This window comes from Podarcis muralis, chromosome 17 (genome assembly GCF_964188315.1).
Source record: "Podarcis muralis chromosome 17, rPodMur119.hap1.1, whole genome shotgun sequence".
Lineage (NCBI taxonomy): Eukaryota > Metazoa > Chordata > Lepidosauria > Squamata > Lacertidae > Podarcis > Podarcis muralis.
Window position 1 is genome coordinate 8,534,483 of NC_135671.1, and position 21,543 is coordinate 8,556,025.

At 41.2% G+C, this 21,543-nt stretch overlaps 1 protein-coding gene across 2 annotated transcripts in view; it reads left to right on the forward strand.

Moving 5' to 3' along the window:
* Positions 1-21,543, forward strand: part of TNKS (tankyrase) — a 71,215-nt gene that overhangs the window by 16,001 nt on the left and 33,671 nt on the right. The window contains exons 4-8 of one of the 2 annotated variants that reach the window (XM_028713069.2): positions 9,255-9,291; positions 9,960-10,035; positions 17,391-17,558; positions 19,486-19,580; positions 20,957-21,023. In XM_028713069.2, coding sequence (XP_028568902.2) covers positions 9,255-9,291; positions 9,960-10,035; positions 17,391-17,558; positions 19,486-19,580; positions 20,957-21,023 — 443 coding nt within the window. The remainder of the gene's footprint in view (positions 1-9,254; positions 9,292-9,959; positions 10,036-17,390; positions 17,559-19,485; positions 19,581-20,956; positions 21,024-21,543) is intronic. The other variant, XM_028713070.2, reaches the window with a different exon arrangement.

Genomic DNA, 21,543 nt, shown 5'->3' on the forward strand with positions numbered 1-21,543 from the left:
TTTTTAAAAATGCAACTGTGTGGCCTTCCTCTGCTGCTGCTGCTCTGTCTCCATTGTGCTTCACTAACCCAGATGTCTAGCATCACCTGTTGACAATAGGAGAGGCAGTTGGTATAGTGTTATAACAATTTACTGTCACAAATAGCACAGCACCAAAGGCTTTAAAAAGTCACTGTGTTGCATTAGATTTATGGCATCACTGTCTGTTTTTCTTGTTAGATTAAGACAGAACATAAAAACTTTTCATCTTGTAATAATATGCTGCTTCAGATTTTTTTTTATAGGAAATAGATCTCTGAGAGGCATTATAGAGTTTATATCTGGCCAAGTTTGACTTTTATGGTAGTTTGTTTGGTGCAGCCACAGTTCATCCACAACTTCATTGTAATGAGCTGCAGAAGGTGTGGATATAACTGATAGAGCAGTTTTGATATGATTCTTGTGCATTGTACAAAATGCATGTGGATCTGCTTTAGCAGGGGTGGCGTGACAAGGCTCTCTGGGCCAGCTCAACTCCATGACAACCATAGGACTATCCCACATTGTCGCTGGCCGAACACATGGTTAGGACATATCCTTGATTTTAGTCTGGGGGTTAGTCTGGATTATTTTGTTGGTGGTGGTGTGTAATTTAACCCTGTTGGAATGGTCAGGCCATCATCTGTAGCTTGGTATTGCAGTGCAGATCCCCACTGCATAGTTGAGGGACCCATGAGGATGGCCTGTTCCTGGATACTTACAGAATCTGACAGGTACATGAAAGCTTTGGCAGATTTTCCAGAAGTCATATTTGACAATCACGTTGAGGTCTTGGTCTTGCTGTAAAATGGCGAGATGCGCTGGGCTGTTGACACGATTGCTCCTGAGTGCCCTATCCAGCGCTGTGGATTTCCAGTTGGTCCCTGCTTGTCCAAGGATATTTTTAATATATTAAGCAGTTTATAAGGTCTAATGACTTAATTAATTAACAACACTCCCAGGTTACTGATCTTTTTGCTCCCCTGCCCCCAAGACCCACAGACTTTGGCAGCAATGACAAAAACAAAAAGAATTAAATACAGCACTGGGGTGGATGGAGAGGTTTAAGACTCTGTTCAACCGGTGCTCTGATGGAGATGCAGTTTCCCCCTTCTCCTGCCCCAATACTAATAATCTGATGAGTGGAGAGGGGACTGCAGATGTCTTAACTGCATAGGGGTGGCACATGAAAAAGTGCCTATCACAATGATATTAAATGCTGACATAGGTCTCTGAGGTATGGGATAAATGACAATATACCACCTACCTCAATGCTTAGATAATGTTTCCAAAGTCTGATAAGGGGTAAGAGCTCATCCACCTTACCATGAATCTTCATGGATGCTTTTAGACCATGCCTATAGGAATGAAAAATCACAGGAGACGAGAGAGGCAGGTGCAACATGAGGCGTCTGGCCAGGGCGGACCCTGGGAGCCTGTTTTATTGAATATTACAAACATTGCCACAGGTGTGCTTGTCGCTGATTGGTTGATACATACATACACAAAGAAACTTGTTGCTGATTGGTTAACATAAGTACTAAGGCGGGAATTACATGTGAGAAATGGGGGTTACGTATGATCATTTATTATCGGTGGATTAAAGGCTGGGAATTGAAGCTAGAGCTAGACAGGCATGAAGCCTCCTAATTAAATTGTAATGATGGATCATGGCATGAAACAATATAACAATCAAGTTCTGTAGATGTGGTCAGCTAGGCATAAAGAACAAGTCATCATGAACTTAGGGTGGACTGAGCAAGGAAAAGAATGTCCTGGTGTTTAGAACAGATCTGTACAGTGTGTGCAAAAGCAGGGAAAAGATTATAAGCAAGACTTCCCAGAATGCAAGAGAAAAGGTGCAAGGCTTCTCCAAAATGCAGCAGGTATGGGCAGAAGGAAAACTTCCCTTTACATGCCCTGGTCATTTTTGTTTTAAAGGCACATGGCATAGCCACCTTGCTGAAGCCAAGCAGGACTGCATCTAGGAAGCAGATGTAATCAGCTTTGAGTTGTATGATAGAGAAAGGCAAGATATACACACACTAAATAAAATACAGCTACCCCATAGCAGTGCTCTTACTTTAAGAATCTTTTCCTTCAGCACTCTCATTTTCAAAAGATAAAATGCCAAAACAGGTTGTTTCCCTGCAGCAAAGCCATCACTGCTGCAGGTCTCTCCTTCATTATGTTGCTACAATTCTAACACTACTGTAGTACCATTGGCTATCCCCAGCATTGAGCTAAGGCAGAAATCCTTCCTCATCCAGCAGCATGGTTGTGTATCCTCCTTTGTTTGAAGGGCTGTCCAATCATCTTGTTTAAAGAAGGGAGGCAAGGGCCTTGACGTTGCCCATCAACAGTTAACATCTTGATTGCTTAGGCCACCTGGTCTCAGCCTTCCTTGTAATGTTGAGATTCATTGGATTTTTTAAAAAAATCTAGTAATTGCTTCTAAATGTGCATTTATACATACATATTAGCACATGCACATTTGTGTGTGTGTGTGTGTGTGTGTGTGTGTGTGTGTGAATGGCCATCCTACTCTCCCCCCCCCCCCGATGGTTGTTGGTACAAGCCCTAAAGCCAGCAACTTTGTTCTTCATTTGCCCTTCTGGAGTGATATAGCTTACCATTTTTGGGTGCATCTTCCCTTAATTTCTCGGTTCTGTTGGCAGGCTGCCAACTCATGAGCCTGGGAGACACTCCACTCCAGTACTTCCTATATGCCTCTATAGTTTTAAAAATGGCTTCGGTGATTCACTTTGCAAGAGAAGACAAGGAGGCTGCTTGAGGCCTGCCTGAGGGAAAAAGTAGCTGAAGAAGTTAAGTTGGTCATCTCAAGGGAGTGCATGTTGCAAGTCATATGTGCAGGACATGACCCTGGGCAGTACAATCCAGTTAGCCATCAGTACAACAAGTGCCCCTTCAGGTCCATTATTCCAGTTTAAAATCCAATCATGCTAATCAAGGAGTCGCCATGTCAGCTAAAGCAACTAAAGAAAACAACAAAAAGAGTACTAGTGGGGTAGAACTGAAAATAATGCCAATATATTTCACATCTGGCAACCAATGTGTCTCTTTGGTTTCAGATAGTACATGGGTAGATGAGTTTTAAAAGCCTGGGACACAATTTTTCAGGGCACTCTAGAGTAGTGTTTCCCAACCTTGTGCCTCCAGCTGTTTTTGGACTACAATTCCCATCATCCCTTGCCACTGGTCTTGCTAGTCAGGGATGATGGGAGTTGTAGTTCAAAAACAGCTGGAGGCACAAGGTTGGGAAACACTGCTCTAGAGGCTGTGGTGGCTCATCTACCAGAAGTAATGTATTTAGTTTTAACTCTGGAAGTGTATACTTGATTCTGACCAAACTAAGCACCCTAGAGCAAAAGATACACCAGGAGACAGGTATTGGAAAACATGACTGCCCAGGAATTATGCATTTCTTGTATCAAATCAGTTTTGGAATTTGCTCTAAAACCTTCGTTTACAAGGGACTATAAACTACAGGTTTCCCAGTAAAAAATGTTATGGTTGCCTAGATCCACTCTACCTGTAATCACTTGCTGAATCACTCAAACTGCCAGGCCAGAACCTGTTGTCCTCCTTTGCTTTTCCTCCACTACATCTGGTTTCTGCTCCTTTGGGCACATTTCCTGTATGTCAGGCTTCCTCAATCTTGGCCCTCCAGATGTTTTGAGACTACAATACCCATCATCCCTGATCACTGGTCCTGCTAGCTAGGGATCATGGGAGTTGTAGGCCAAAAACATCTGAAGGGCCGAGGTTGAGGAAGCCTGCTGTATATAGTCCTTTTAAGGACTCCATACAGTCTCCTGCCTCCTGATGGCTGAGGCAGGGTTCTCTTTTCCAGTTGCCAAGAAGCCTTTTTAAAGGGCTCCCTCTTGCTTACGGTTCTTGCTCTTGGCTTCAACATGCCCAGGTTGTCTTTCCCATTGCCCAATGGTGCTTTAATTGGTGATTCTCTCTCTATTCTGCCTTCTGGAGAGCCTTTCCTTACAAATCATCTGCTCCTTCTGTCCCCCGTGTGTGTGTGTGTGTGTGTGAGAGAGAGAGAGAGGGGGGGGGTGTTTGTCACCCTCTGGTCCTCCCTTCCCAGCTGCTCAAAACTGTGCCCTAGTTTGTAAAACGAGTCCACAGAGAAATGAGTCCACTACTGTTCTTCCTTAAGCAGCACTGACCTCCACCTCACCCTTCCTTCTCTTGCACCCTGTGTGCTTGCTCTTTCTTGTATGCATGTTAGGTTAGTTGTGGTTAGAATCAATTGGCTAATTCCCTCACACTAAAGAACTGTGTATTGTTACTGAGTGATCATCATTGCCATAAAAGAGATGCATTGTTGCTGAGCTATTCCTCACTGAAGTGTTAAATATGTTTATTTTGATTCTTTCCATTTTAAGACCTGTGTGAGTGTAAGTTGCTGGGTAAATCTGCCAATGCACTTTGTTGCCATTGTCTACATATCCTAATTCATGACTCTTCTAGAACATGCATATGTAAAACAAGTGTCTCCTGAAAGCCTAAGTATACAAATATTTCTGCCATTCGTAGCTGTAACCATCTTTATGCTGCCCTTTCATATATGAATATATTAATTCATGGATCCGGTTTTCTTGGCTGGGCAGGAAGAGAGTGATCCAAGAGTGGAGGATATCAACATCAGTCCCTTGTCATGACTACATCACTTGTTGCTGAGATTTTGACTTTCAGCAGCTTACCTTCTCCGCAGAGGCAGGGGCCCTATTTAGATGGTTTGCTTTTGGAGGCTGATGGAGCAAATTGGTTTTCAGATGACCTAGAGCCGGTGGGGCAGGGGTGGGACTTTCTGATGGGTACAGTTGATGCTTTGTTGAAGCCCTGGCTGATCTGTGGAATATGCAGAAGGATTATTGGTCTGTTAACGTTAGCAGCCCCAAATATCCCCTCTTGCTTCATAAAGCTCTTCTAACTTCTTGGTATACACCAGAGCTTAGGGCAATGAAGCAAGGTGGGAGATGGCTTCTTCGGAGGCAAGTGGAGCAAAACTTCAGGTGAATACAACCAAACACCCGTGAGTGCTCTTTATTGAGCCTAATCTTTGCTAGTGAAGAAGACATACATTGCTGCTTCCATTGCATCCTCATTGTGTTGTCTGGCGGAGCTTTTCCAGGTAGTATGGGGCCTTTTACATTGCCCAAAGGAGGCAATAGAATGGACAATGGCTTGCTGTGTCTTGTTTGCCAATCATTTTGAGGATAAAGTCTTGTGCATCTGCCAGGATCTTGGCTCTGCTGTTACAGATGAATCTCAAGAGGTGTCCGGAGCATTTTCTAGTCCTCCTGTTCTCAATCAGTTTCAGTTTGTAAGGATGTGGACAAAGTGCTTGGTTTGCTTTGGTCATCCACTTGTGTTCTTGCTGATAGCAACTAATGGACCACCAGCTGGGCCAGGGGGGTGATTAATGCCTCATTGCAAATAGGGGGTAGTCCATACCTACCTAAAGAAGGTAATTGTAAGACCACTCCTTAAGAAATCCTCAGTGGATTCAAAAACGTTAATTATCTAACGTCCCCTTTGAGGGGAAGGTTCTTGAGTGTTTGGTCGTGGGCCAGAGCCCAGCTCTTTTGGATGAAACCAATTTTCTAGAACCATATCAATGGGGGTTTAGGTCTTGTTTTCACACAGAAAGTGCTTTGGTCACCCTGTATAATGACCTTTGTCAGGAGAAAGTCAAGGGTGTGTGTATGCCTGTTAATTCTCTTTGATCTCCCAAGATATGGTATAGTGTGATTATTATTCTGGAGTGAATGTCCTAGTTGGGGTGGACAGTACCACTCACATCTACATGAAACCACTGAGTAAGCTCATCTGGAGTTTGGGAGTGGTTGTCAGCAATATGTTGATAATAGGCAGATCTGTTTCTCCTTTAGATGTTGCAGTGGACCAGGTGAGAACCAATAAACTGAAGCTTAATCCAAATAAGTATTGGTGGGTTCTCTAGATTAGCTGTGGGCCCTCAGGATGGGGGTTGCACTCCCTTGGAATGAATAGTTGCACAGCTCTTGGGTACTTTTGGAACCACTACGCTTGTCTGAGACTGACATGGCCTTAGTGGTCAAAGTGCTTTCCATCAGCTTTGGTTGCTGGCCCAGCTAGACCCCTATGAGGATAAGGATAGTCTAACTTCTGTGGTCTGTGTCCTGGCAATAGGTTAGATTACTGCAATGTGTCATATGTGGGGTTACTTTTGGAGACTGTTTGGAAACTGCAGCTGGTGTAGAATTCAGTAGACTGGTGGCTGACCAGAGCAAGATGGACTGATCATATAGCACCAATCTTGGCACAAGTGCATTGTGTACTAGTAGGTTTGTGGGCTCAATTCAGGATGCTGTTTGTGACCTATAAAGCTTTATGTGGTTCAGGGCCTCGGTATACCAAGAGCTACCTCTTCCACGTAAATCAGTCTGGACTCAACATTCATCATCTGAGGTTCATGTCTGTGTGCCCCCTCTGAGGGCCTTCTCAGTGGTGGCTTTCTTTTTGTGGAATGCTTTTTACTCTTAATTTGTAGGGGAAAGGCTCTTCTGCTCATTTTTTGAGTGGCGTGGGTTGATTTGGATCCACCCATTTGTGTACTGTGTACAGTATTATGGATGAACATTTTAGGTATTTATTTTATTCCTGTTCTTATACTTGGCTTTATTTAATGTTTTGTTTTTATATTGCAAGTTGCTTTGCATCACTTTTGTGAAAAAGCAACCAGCAAATAATAATGCAGTTCTTTGGAATCATTCTGCAGATTGAACAAAGAAGCTTGTGCACTTTCCAATTTATTCATGCTTCAGCAGAATATGGTAAAGTCTGAAACATGCTTGTAACCTCGTTTTGTGTTGTGGTACTAGCAAGGTTGTTGAATGTAAAGCAGGAATGCCAATGATCCTCAAAATGCGTAAGTGTATTTCACCTAGAGATAATAGGTTATCTGCTTCGAATAAAAAAATTATATCTCTCTAGCATTGTTAGCAGTTTGTATTTGCATGTGAATAGTAATGTTTAGTGTTTCCACTTAGGTGCTGCATACAAGGTTGTAACTGATGGCCAGGATCCAAAGTAACAGCTGGACTAGTTCCACGTGCCTAAGGGGAATTTATTGAACAGCAGAACCTTGTCTAGTTTATGATATGGTATTATCCATTATTCAGAAGAATAAAAATTCCTACTCGTTGCACAGAAGTCCTTGGACACACCCAAGAATCCCTCTAGCACTCAGGCAGCATGTTCTGAATTTCTTTTTTTCTTTGTGAAAGACCAAGGAGCAAAAATACAGTGTAAGGGGGAGTGAATAAAACTGTATCTCCCTCTAGTCCTTATGGTGATATTACAGTATGAGAAGGATTAGACGACATACATTGGATGCACAAGGTCTCTGGTACTTCCAGCTAAAGCAGGCATGTCCAAAGTCTGTTTTGGGGGCCTAATCTGGCCCGCCGGTTGATTTAATCCGGCCCCCGTGGCAGTACATGTCCTGGGGTAAAATTGTAAAAAAAAAAAGCGCAACAACTTTGGGGTAAAATTGTAAAAAAGCTCAGCAAACTTTGGTCGGCCCTCACATATGTTCACTTCATCAAATCTGGCCCTCTTTGAAAAAAGTTTGGGCACCCCTGAGCTAAAGGATCTTGGCTCGCAGGGTTGGCAAACATCTCTGCCTGAGGCTTTGAAAAACCATTGATAGTCAGTGTAGACGATGATGGGCTAGCTAGGCCAATAGTCTGACACTGTAAGGCCACTTCATAGGTTGACTCCTATGAAGGCAAGTCTGTATTTATTCTTCACAGATATAGGTTGCATTTGCATGTAACACTGAGCCCAAACTGCATGGTTTCTTTTAACTATAGTATGTATGAGGTGTATTGCCAGTGAATACTCCTGTTTCCTCCTCTGTTGAGCTGGGAAACAAACCATAGAGTTACTTCTGAGCAAGGATTTGTGCTTTGTTTCTCTCAAACTGCAACAGAGGAGCCCATGTTTTGTTTTTGGTTTGTTTGAGAGAAACAAATCATGAATGCTGATTAAGATGTAATGTTAAGCCAGCCACTTCATGGCTTGTTTCCCCACCAACTAAGGAAGGAGTAAAGAGGGATCGCTTGACAAATCACACAGTGTGGCTTAGTGTTGTGTATCTGTGGCCATTGAATAGAAATAATGAGTGTGCTCTCCAAGTATCCCCACATTGATTTAACACTCATTCATTCAGTAGTTGTGTCCGTGCGTGTGGATTTGTGCAAGTGTCCCTAGCAGGTGATTTTAATGGACGTGTTGATAGCCATAATTGTAAAGTGCAATGGTTTTTAATTGTAATATTGCTGTGAGTGACCTGCAGAGTGAAAGGGCAATGTTAAGAGGGCCTGGATACTGCAGCTGCTATTGTGAGGATTATTTTAGTTGTAATTTCCTGACTTTATGGCTCTTAAATTGAGGTGTACTCAGCATTTCCCAGTTCAGGTTTTTGCAACTTTTAAAATTTGAAGACCTGAGGGTTCAAATAATACTCTTCAAATCAAAAATGCTTCAGATATTCCATGGAACCCGGCACTGGGAGTTTAGCTAGAGTTCAGGACGTGCATTTAGAATTTTGCCCTAAGATACGAAAACAGCCAAATAACCTTTTAATGGTAGGTTTTAAGTGCAGCTTTCTGGATGCTTTTGCCCTTCCCCATCTCTTTTGATGCATTGCTTTCCTTAAGGCCAGAAGCATGCTCTTATGAGGCAGAGGCTCGGGAAGTTCTGACGTAAAATAATTGTTTTGCAAGATACTGTCAAGCTAGAAAGGGATTCAGGGGGTTGTGGCTTTACTTTTTTCCTTACGCTTTCACGCTATGCTAGTATGCCGTGATACAGTGAATAGGGAAAGTGGGGGAGGAGACCTTGTATTCAGCTGCCATGCTGTTATCGGAGGGATTGTTTCTAGATACAGGTTTAGCATTCATTGGTTGTCTGAAGAAAGCCATTTCATCCGAGGATTGGACAAGAAGCTGCGTCAGTTTGCTGCCCGTCTCCAAGGCACTGGTGATGCTGCCTCCACAAGCTGGCTAACGTCACAGCTCCATCACCCAGCGGGGTGTGGGCTCACTCTCCCCCCCTCCCCCGTTCTGTTTAATTCTGTATTTGCTTCCTGCTGCATTTCTTAATCTGTCTTCTGCCAAATGCTAACAGCATGATATTTTGCAATCATTTAGGTGAATACAAGAAAGACGAACTCCTGGAAGCTGCTAGGTAAGTGCTGCTCAGAATACAAATGGTTTTCGAAGGGAGGATGTAGAAAGCCGGGATGAAAAATGGGCTTTTATGATCGCTGTCATTCTGTCATTACCCTATTATGAAATTATGCAGATAAACAAGGCTTGTTAGCATGGGTTGCTTTGGATTTTAGCCACTTGCAAAAAGCAAAAGAATGTGTTTATTTGTAATCATGCAGTATGATGGGGATGCTTGCATTTTGACATAATGTACTCCCAATTTCATTTATGTTTAGAGTGATCATTTTAGAAAGAAACAGTATATTAGGATATTTTCTCTTTATTTTATACCCGAAAGGCATATTTTGCATTTTCTTATTAAAGCCCATCATAAGAAACCTTGAGCAAGATCTCTGAAGCTATTTATAGTGTCTTCGGGAATGTAACAAAAATAGGTGTTTGGGAAACGTCTTTTCGGCGGATACATAAAACCAAGCAAAATATAAATTAAACATTAAATTGATGTTAATCTTTTACATGGTGTATTCTTAAAGGAAATGTTTCAAGTGTCTGTTTTTTGCAATTTGAAATGCATATTGGGTGGTTCTTTGAACATGCCAGTATATAGAACAGTATATAATGTGAAACTCCATTTCAAATATTTTATAAGGGGCTCTCCCTCTTTCTTACTTCTCTATCATGCAGGAGTGGTAATGAAGAAAAACTAATGGCTTTGTTGACACCTTTAAATGTGAACTGCCATGCAAGTGATGGGCGAAAAGTAAGTCTGTGCATATTTAACACATTTTGTCATTTTTTCCCTGACAGCTAACCTGCATGCCTTGTCAATTTGAAAATATTTTTAACCTGTCACTTATGTGGAAGTGTTGTAATTCGTGTCTGTTAACTATGAAATTAAATGATGCTATGCCTAATATTGATGGTTTGTGACAGATTGACAGAGGCAGTGGAGCGTGCGCTTGAAATCATGCTATTTGTTTCAAATGTCAACTATTGGGCTATGCTTCAGATAGTTCGGCTATAAAAATAAACTGCATGTTTGGGCTGTTAATAGCTGTAAAATAACAGTCTGTCTAGTATTTTCTTTTTCATGGTGTTGTACTGTTAAGAAAGGTAGGAGTCCAATCCCCTATTACTATGCTTAGCATAGCTAATTCCATATCGGTATGATTTGTGCCTATTGAATTCTCTTAACTTTTGATATTTTTATGCTTTTGATGTCTGGCTGCAGCTTTATATAACGGGGATGTTGAATGAAATGGATTGGGCTAGAAGGGGAAGGGAAGAACCTACAATGACAGGCTACCAGCCAGACTTCATGACATGTTCTCTTAAATTACATAATGTGCATTTGACCATTTAATTTTGCTGCTTAGCTTTGAAATTTTGTAATTGGTATACTAGAATTTGCTCTTGGGACTGACCCAGGTCCACACAGATTAGGAATCTTATCCTTCGGTGGCTATTTTTAGGGTTTGCCAAAATCTTCACAGCATAGTCTCAAACAGGGATGACCAGCTGCTTTGGCCTGCAAGGCTGGATCATTCCTGCCCAAGCTGAGCTGGAGAGGGAAGACTCATAAAAACTGGGGCAGGTTGTGGCCCTTGGTCTCCCAGTTGTCTGTTTTGGAGCTAAATCTTTTAAAAATAAGTTTATTCATTTGCAATGCAAAAAGGGCCAGTTTAAATATTTTTTGACACAAACACTACAGAGCAAGGCTCATTTAAGTGCCATTTATTTCAGTGTGTATAACTGCTTATATTTTATGGGACCATGCCCTTTCTTTTTAATAATGTTGTCTGTATAATCTGTAACTGACCTAAAATTATACCCACCAGATTCTTGATTAGTTGTACTGATTTAAAACTTGGCAGCATGCATTGCATGTGTGTGTGTGTGTGATTATATATATTGTTTTGTTTTTACTTATATGTTAGAATGACCATCAGTTGGTTTTACTGTCACAATGAACTGTATACACTATCCCCACCCCCATTTGTCTGCAACTAAGTACTTCTGAATCTCCTTAGAACTGTCTGTGCAAGCAACTTATATTTAGGAATTATTCAGATGATTTGTAGTACTATATTCTTAGTCTGATAGCATGGGGACGTCTTTTAAGTGATGATATGCAACTGTGTGTGTTTATTTAAAGAGTTTTCTTTTATAATCAGTATTCTTAATATAGAAGTCCTGAGCAGAACTTTTTTGTGTAGCTAAATCCCCACAGATAGTTAAATGAGGCCCAAAACAATATGCCATCAAGTATGGTATTAATGGTTCAGGAATATAATGTATCTGAGTGTTCTGAAAGGAAATACAAAGGAAAGAAGTTCAGTGTATTTAAAACAATTGAGATGCAGTAGCAGATAAATTGATCAAAACCAACAGGTTTCTATTCAAAACAAAAACCAAATTATTATTAATAACAAAAAACCATTTATATAATGAGTATATTTGGTAGCTACTGTTGAGAGCTCCTCTGTTGAGAACTGTTCCTACCATGTAATGGATCTTGGGGTATACTTACAGGTCAGCAAATGCTTAGTTCTTTTTAATCTATTACTGTAACTGTGAAGGCACCATTCAGTTCTCTCCCCTATCAAAATGGCTCATGTCTTCTCTGTTGAAAGCATACTCTCCAAGATTCAAAACTCTGCAGGACTCTGACCTGTTCACAGATATCCACCTGTGCAGCGATTGCCCTTGCTTCTGTCAGGGAATAAGTCACATATTGCATAGGGAGCAGTGCATACGTAATGCTTTTGAACCTTGAACCTTGATTGGGGTTGGGGAATGCTGCTGGCTTCTTCATTGACCAAAGGAATGCGATTTTGAGACTCTTGCCTTTCAATATGTTTCATTCTGTGATACTTCTGAAGCCTTTTGCTCCTTTCCTTCATCTGGCATCCCCAAGTAGTGTACCAAATTGGATAAGTGGTTCGTTGCTCTGGCTTCTCCATTAGTATTAAATCCACCCTAAAAGCCACCAAAATCAACAGCTGGCTTCAGGTAGAATTCAGCATGGCACTATTACAAATGTTCCATCTATGCGAGCATATCAGCTTGCCAGATGACTCCCCATGTGCTATTCGTGGTGTGTGTGTTCTCCCCCCCCCCATGCCATTGCGGGGCACATTGGGGTGGTGGTGATACAGAGAGGAAAGCCCCATTGTGCAAGTTAAAGTCCTTGTGCAAGACTTAATTGAGGTTTGTTGGGTGAATCCCACCCTTCATCTATGGGTTTCAAGACTCCACTATATTAGGCAGGAAATACCTAAGTTGAGTACCAGGTTACATTCTGCCATCTTTCCATTTCTAAGCATCCAATTAGGCCAAAAGGATAGGCGTTAACCAGGGGTGTGACCTTTTAGTTGGCCTAGTAAAGATTGCCCTCATTTATCTGGGAAATTCCCTTTATATTCTCTCTCTCTCTCTCTCTCTCTCTCTCTCTCTCTCTCTCACACACACACACACACACACACACACACCCTTACACACCCTTTACCTTTCTCTGTTATGTTCAGATAAATGAATAAAATGGTTTGAGCTTCAAATACTTGACATCGTTGATATAGGAAGATAGGCTATGCATGCCTAAATAAGAGACCTAGGAGCAAGCCTTAATTTTGGGTTAGGAAATCCCAACAGTCAGAGTAATGACTGCTGGCTGTGAAAGATTCATGTGCACAGCAGTCATTACTTAAAACACTAGTGTTTGTGCAACACAAACTGGTTCTAGGCACCAACATTAATTGCTTAGCTGAAATGTGAGGATGCGCTTCTTTGTTTACAGTTATAAGAGGCTGTAATTCTTCAATAAAATCTTCAACACTGAATATTGTATAGAATTTTGAAGAAACATGTATACTGTTGAATTCTATCATTGAAGCTCGTATTCTACTGAAGTTGTAGTACCTAATAGTCTCTGCTTATTAATAACAGCTAGAGGTTTGGGTTTTGTGTGGGGGAAAATGACTCCAAGATACTATAAATAATCCTATCAGTCATCCTATATATTTTTAGAATCCATTTGTGCAGTTTTTTGTATTATTTCTGATGAACCCATGACCCTATTATCTGTCAATGAATTGAATTGTAAATGAAGAATTGGCTAGTATCTGTGCTTGAATTCAGAATGCCAAGTGATGATACATATTGGCAGGAAATCAATGGCAAATATGCTCATCAAAGATTAAAAAATTAAACAGCAACACCAGGAAAAATAAATTCAGTTAGATAATTCAGTTAGACAAATTATGTACTGTATATTGTGTTGACACAATACAGAAGAAAATGATACAAACTCAATTTTACATTACCAAACAACTTTTACAATACTGCATTAAAATAAATTGCCTCTGCATTACTCTCCAAAAAGATCTTGCAAAGCTTAGCTCTGCATAAATGCTTCTGTGTGACATAAGGGAAGTTTTCATAGTGGGCAGCAATGGAACCGCAGTTATCCCTTTGGAAGCAGTCATATACAGCAAGGCTAGAAAACAGTAAGTTACTGAATTCCTTCTCCCACCAGTCAAAGCCTGCAAGGCCAATGGTCTGGGATAATGTTGTTGTAGTCTGACAACATCTGGAGGGCTGCAGGTTCCATATCATTGCAGTGATGTCCAGAGTCCTTTTACCTCAGCAGCCCTTTGTTGTTGTTTAGTCGTTTAGTCGTGTCCGACTCTTCGTGACCCCCTGGACCAGAGCACGCCAGGCACTCCTGTCTTCCACTGCCTCCCGCAGTTTGGTCAAACTCATGCTGGTAGCTTCAAGAACACTGTCCAACCATCTCGTCCTCTGTCGTCCCCTTCTCCTTGTGCCCTCCATCTTTCCCAACATCAGGGTCTTTTCCAGGGAGTCTTCTCTTCTCATGAGGTGGCCAAAGTATTGGAGCCTCAGCTTCACGATCTGTCCTTCCAGTGAGCACTCAGGGCTGATTTCCTTCAGAATGGATAGGTTTGATCTTCTTGCAGTCCATGGGACTCTCAAGAGTCTCCTCCGGCACCAGCACCATAATTCAAAATCAGCGGCCCTAGCGGTTACTGATACACCATTTAAAATGGTAGTTACTTATTCCAGCTTTACTACTGGTGCTCAAACCATCATAAAACACATTATAACAACATCTGCTAATTCATTTCCTTCAAAGCAGTGAGATTATGAGGGTTGTCATCAGTGTTTGTTTACACTGGATGAGAGTTTAGACCAGAAAAGGTTTCAGTGTGCGATCTGTTTGTGTAGACTGGCCCATAGTGAGCTGTAGTTCTCCAGACTGCTAATTCTTTTAAAAGTTCTGCCCCTCACCCCATTAAACCTTTATAGTGCAAGTTCGGATCTCTGGACTCGCTTAACTGTTTGCTTTCTGTCATGTTAAAGTGTGTTTCTGGAACTTTCTGCAGTGTTGTTTCATGGTGCTGGAAACTGGAGAATAAAAGCAGCTTGATAGAGAAATTAACTTCCTTTTCACGCTGTGCATACTTAACAACAAAGCCCCTAAACATAAATGGAGGCCCATAGGGAGATGCAAGACCAATGCAGAGCCAAAAAATAACTCATCATGCTTTCTGCAGATACAAATGAGCCAACTGAGTGCATCTTATTTCAGAAGACAGAGCCTTTATAGTATTTCACTACTTTCCTTAACTATCACCTAGGGAGAGGGAGCCATTTCATCTTCTTGCCGTTGCCTTGTATGCAATGTGTGAAAATGACTAGCACGGGAAGTCTTAAAAGCCTTTTCAATTCTGCATGTGAGACTAAATAGGGCAAGTGTTTCCTTTCTCGCTTTGCTGTTATAAATCCATATAATTACAATGATGTATCATACCCAGGCAATCTTTTGTATAAACTTGAAAAGAAAACTAGGCACATCTGTATTTGGAGTGGTTTTGGACACCTCATGTGGGGGGGAAAAGGAAGTTCTTACCTTCTGTTCTTGGTTATTCATATATCCTACCCTACTTGGGTATCATATATTGTTCTTCGTCCAAACCCTGTACCCCTTTTATCCTTCAGCAGCCCTGTAATGGTACATGTAGTTTGAGAGACATCAACTGGCCCAAGGTCTCCCAGTGAGCTTCAGGACTGATACAGCGACTGCACCATCCTAGTTAGTTCAAGTTCAAATTCAGATATTAGAAGTCACTTGTTTTTCCTATTCACCATTTTATATACTGTACAAAGCCATTCTTTGTTTACGGGCTATAAGTCTAATTCTTGAAGGAAACAAACTCAAGTCCCCATTTTGGATTAGTTTCCCATTGTGTTTACATTTAACTACCACAAACAGGATTCTGGAAGACAATGTTTGCTTTTGTTTGGCTCTTAAATGATGATGCAATTGGAAAAGTTAATGGATTTTCACAAGAAGATTTTCGAGTTTCCAAGCATTGTGTGTTTCTTACCCTTAAATACAAAGTAATTTGAGAAAGTTCACTCTTACTGGTTACCTACTGAAATGCAAACTGGAAGATTTTCGTCAAACCCAGCAATCGCATTCTGTATAACCACCCCAAATAACTTGCGCTGAGACTGCTTCCATTAGTCCCCAGATGACATCAATACACTATTCTACAGTCAGGAAGGAATCTTCATTTGTTTACACAAAGATCTTAAAGAGGATCATTCGCAATGCTGGAATACATGTCGAAGTGATAGGCTCATTGTGGTATGAGCAGAGGTGACATAATGGTTAGACTGAGTGTTCAACTAATACAGTGGTACCTCGCAAGACGAATGCCTCGCAAGACAAAAAACTCGCAAGACGAAAGGGTTTTTTGTTTTTTGAGCTGCTTCGCAAGACGATTTTCCCTATGGGCTTGCTTCGCAAGACGGAAACGTCTTGCAAGTTTGTTTCCTTTTTCTTAACACCGTTAATACAGTTGCGAATTGACTTCGAGGAGCAACTCATAGAACGCGGTGTGGTAGCCTTTTTTGAGGTTTTTAAAGCTTTTTGAGGTTTTTGAAGCTTTTCCAAAACTTTCCCGACAAAACTCGGAACGAATTAATTTCGTCTTGGGAGGCACCACTGTACAAGGAATATGCATCTCAGCCATTCAGCTTACTGAGTGATCTTAGCCAGTCACCATCACACTGACTTATATATATAGGGGCACTGTTTACCACCCTTCTTCAGTTCCATGAGAGAAAGATGGCATATAAATGTAAGACATACTAATACAAAAACAAAAAACAGCCTTTCAGTTTGAGCAAGGAAAAAGGTTTCTTTTCTCATTCTTGTGATGTTTAAGCCCTTCATTGTTTGTCTCATCTGTAAAGTAAAAAAAACCTGCTAATGTACACATTCTTACAAAAGATTGCCAATTTCTTACACTTTTCTTCAAAAGAGGAACCGCGATGCCAGTAAAACTCTAATCATTAAAGTTTCTTAAGTAACCAAAAAAATAGTTAAATGTCTTCAAAGTCACCCTTTTTTCTTTTGGGGGGATATGTTAACAGGATTGTAAAGTGGGATGGTCCATTTTCCTTTTGAAAATGCAGGGTGGGAAAGCTGTTTTGCAAGGCTTATTATGATGATTTTTCACTAATAGGTACTAAATTACTTTAGACATAAGAATTTGAAAAATCAAGTAATGCAGTGCATCACTTTGGAATGTTTTAGGTGTTCAGTATTCGGAAGGAAGAGTTATAAGATTCCACAGATGGGGAAAAAAGCAGTTTGTTTTCAGCTTCAACAATTCAGACTATAGTAATGTTTGTTTACCGTTTAGCTATGGCCAGTCACCTCATGTTCACCCTCAAATGAAATAATGCTTAAGGTATTATATTTATCATTTTAAAAGGGCTGTGTTTAGGACAAAAACACTGTCCTTTTGCACTACATTGGTACTAGTTTCTTTGTACTGCAGGGGTCACCAACCTTTTTGAGCCCCTGGGTAGGCACACTGAGGTTGATGAGCAATGTGTGTTCTTGAACATAGGTGTGATATATTTGGTTACTTCTCTTATGGAGCTCCTGCCAGAATGTTTTTTTGCATCTGATTCTGATCCAGATTAGATGTGCTAGGATACCCAGTTTGCATCTATTAGAAACTGACTGGTGGTGTCGTGGTATAAACTCTTTACAATCAAAATACTTTCTCCCTTCTGCAGTTCTCTTTCCATAGGCAGAAATCTGTTTTCAACACCAAAGCTAAAAAGGCTACGATCGCCATATTTCCCTCCACAGAAGATGTCCACTCCAGGTTTTCTGGTGACCTGCTATTCCCTAAGAGCACCTCAGTTTTCCTGCATGAAACCGGCAGGGAATCTACATCCTTGGTGTTTATCTTTAAACAATTTGCTTAAAACTGTTTCCCCCTTTCTGGAGTGAGAAGTGAGGTGTGAGGGAGAGTCCAGCTCTGAATTTACATCTGCTGTAGAAGCTGCCAAAGAGACTGGAGAAAAATTATGCTGAGATGAAGTCACAGGGAAGAGTGGCAGATGAAGGCAAATACAGATATACAGAAGCAGGAGCTGGCGTGGAAATGTAACACAGCTGCCGGCAGGGAGAATGCTGACAATTTAAAGAAAAATAAATACCGTATGTTTTGCTCTATAAGACTCACTTTTTCCCTCCTAAAAAGTAAGGGGAAATGTGTGTGCCTCTTATGGAGTGAATGCAGGCTGTGCAGCTATCCCAGAAGCCAGAACAGCAAGAGGGATTGCTGCTTTCACTGCACAGCGATCCCTCTTGCTGTTCTGGCTTCTGAGATTCAGAATATTTTCTTTCTTGTTTTCCTCCTCCAAAAACTAGGTGCGTCTTGTGGTCTGGTGCATCTTATAGAGCAAAAAATACGGTAAATGCCAAAGGCTAGCACTGGTCACACTACAGAGCTTGCCCCAAGCATGCATGTGTTAGGGGGGCACAGAAGGAGCCTACACATGGCAGCTGCTCATTCTTAATTTCTTCAGTGCAGACATGCTAATCACATGATGCACCTTCAGTGTGTGAAGAAGACTCCTGGGACTTAACCTGGCCAGAAACTACAGTGGTGCCTCGCAAGACGAAATTAATCCGTTCCGCGAGTCTCTTCGTCTTGCGGTTTTTCCGTCTTGCGAAGCACGGCTATTAGCGGCTTAGTGGCTTAGCGGCTATTAACGGCTTAGCAGCTTTAAGAAAAAGGAAACAAACTCGCAAGAACTTGCAAGACGTTTCGTCTTGCGAAGCAAGCCCATAGGGAAATTCGTCTTGCGGAACGACTCAAAAAACGGAAAACCCTTTCGTCTAGCGAGTTTTTCGTCTTGCGAGGCATTCGTCTTGCGGGGCACCACTGTATACCCTAATTTTGTTCACCAGATATAAACTCTTGCTTGCCATGGCAACTGTAATTGTACTTCCTGGTTGCTGAGAGGACCATGATGGGACAGCAGGGTCACTTAAACAGTCTGGGCTAATTTCCCCAAAGCTGGAATGCAAGAAGCGTTTTTCATTAATTTTGGGGAAGCTAGACTGATTTAACCTAGAGAATGCTAATTAAGTTGAGACTTGGATTTGGTATTTGCAGTCAGTGAGAGAAGTTGAAAGTAGGGCAACTACTTTTAATCAATTGATCTGTTCAACAGATTAAATACCTTTTACATCAGTTTAAAAAAACTTGATCTCTTGGGTAGTGGTAGCTAGATATGTAATTGGAAATATTCAGTCTGTTGATAAAATGCATATAATGTTATATATAATGTTATAACAGGATCTGCGATGTAGCCTTTTAAATTAAACTTATAAACTTATCGAACATTTGTAAATGTTTTTTTCTGTCTAAGATGAAAGTAGCCAGTTTCTCTTTTGTTGTGAAAGAAAGCAAATGAACACACTCAAAATGGAGACCGCATTTTAATGGTTAAATAGTGGGTAGAGGATGCACTTTTGATAGATTAATAGGGAGCTATAGAGAAGGCAGTAGCCAGAAGAATTTTTTTTAATCAACTGGGAAGAGAAAACAGAGGAGAGGGGTATATTATTGATGATACGTTTATCTCTATGCCCACCTCAAGTAGTTTATGCATGCAAGCTGTTCTGGTGTTTTGAGGCTGCTGCTCATGTGAGGTGGTTCCCATAGGAAATCTGTGCAGAACATAGAAGGTGCTTTGTAATTGCTCCCCAGCCAGAGTTGCCATTTCTGCCTGCAGTATCTGTCTGTGTGGAAACTTGCCTTACCCAAAGAAAGAGTCTTAATTTCATTCTTTTTGTTTCTGCCTTTTCTTACAGTCTACTCCGTTACATTTGGCTGCAGGATACAACAGAGTCCGGATAGTTCAGCTTTTGCTCCAGCATGGTGCTGATGTCCATGCGAAGGATAAGGGGTACGTAAGACAGTATAATGAACTCACTGGCTTTTTTAGCGCTTGTAAAGCAGGTGGATACTAGTGAAAGGGCCTCTTAAATAGTGATACCTAACAAAGGCTTGGAGGGACGCGGGTGGCGCTGTGGGTTAAACCACAGAGCCTAGGACTTGCCGATCAGAAGGTTGGCAGTTCGAATCCCCATGATGGGGTGAGCTCCCGTTGCTCGGTCCCTGCTCCTGCCAACCTAGCAGTTTGAAAGCACGTCAAAGTGCAAGTAGATAAATAGGTACCGCTCCGGGGGGAAGGTAAACGGCGTTTCCATGCGCTGCTCTGGTTCGCCAGAAGCGGCTTAGTCATGCTGGCCACATGAGCTGTACGCCGGCTCCCTCGGCCAATAAAGCGAGATGAGCGCCGCAGCCCCAGAGTCGGCCACAGCTGGATCTAATGGCCCTTTACCTTTACCTTTAAAACCTTGATTATTGGGAGATTATTCTCCCAAGCATTTCAAATCTTGTAGATGTTACAATGATGTACATTTGGAGTAAAGTTTTGAGATTACAGAATTGATTAAGTATCACACGCTGCAGCTCCCCCCCCCCCATGGCTTAGAGCGGTGGTTTTCAAATTGCATTCTGGGGGAGGTATAGTGGTTCCTCGACAGATATGTCTGTGTGGAAAGTGAAGGGAGATAAACAGCAATGCTGTAGAGTAATACAGAAATATCTTAAGACTTTTTCATATTTCCTACTGCATTTTTTTCTAGTGTGGTCGGGGTGTTTGCATGCCATATTTTTATTTGTCACACCTTTACAAATTAGTCTGTTAGATTATTGTAACAATTTTCTGTTCTTCTAAAGCTTTCCTTTGTGCTCTGACCTCATTTTTGCATTCAGGAATATATATATATATTTAAGCTCCTCTTCCCTTGCTTGTGAAGTAGTCGGAACCTTAGTACAAAGGCAAGGAAGAGGCGCATTTCAAATGCTGGAATAAGATATAGCAAAGTGCTTTAAAAAGTGGCTTGCACCTAGGGCTCAGAAAGGATTTTAAAAGTTGGTCTTGTGGAACAGCTGCTGTGCTGCCTCTCTGGATGAGTTCAAGCAATCTTCTCATCTGTGCATCAGAATTCCCATTTGTGCAGGCCTGAATCATGTGACTGATACCCTGCATGGAACTGGGCAGTGCAGTGTTGCTTTTGTTACATGTTCAGATTTTCATAAAATCCTGCATCTGGCTAGAATCTGTGACCAAGCATCTGTTTGAATAGTAATGTTATTGAGGTTAAATTACATTTTACATCTTTAAATGTCTCTGTTGCTGCAGTCAATTTGGTTCTAAGTTGCCTAATTATTAGCTTTTTAGGGAATGTAATTTTAATGCTTTATTTATTGCAGTGGACTTGTGCCCCTCCACAATGCATGTTCCTATGGACATTATGAAGTTACAGAACTGCTGTTGAAGGTAACGTTAAAGAGAAGTAATTCCTTAATGTTACGTAATTAATTGAAGGAAATAATCAACGTGTAGTGTGCTGCCGTGTTTACTATTTGTGTGTTGTTCTTTATTGTATGGTTATTTGTATTTTTAAGTTAAATTGTGTAAGCAGCCTTGAAGACCCCGTGAACTAAACATGGTAATAGCAATATAAATGTCCTTAGCTGCTGTGTACAGCATATTTATGGAAATACGGTATGGCTTGTGGGGGTCTTTCTGTGTGGTCAAACAAATGAAAGAACAATGTTTGAGGGACACACATTTCTCATCAATGAGACCATTTTTCAAACAATAGCATACGATTAACTGAATTTGTGTGTGATTGTGACATATTTGTGATTGAATTGTTACACCTCTGAAGAATACACTGTAAAAATTAGGTGTTATGCCATCCATGACATGTAAATTTGCTAAATCAATGGGGGGCCCTTTTACTGAAGTCCATAATATTTTCTATTATGCCATGTTATTAAAAACTAAGGGAAAA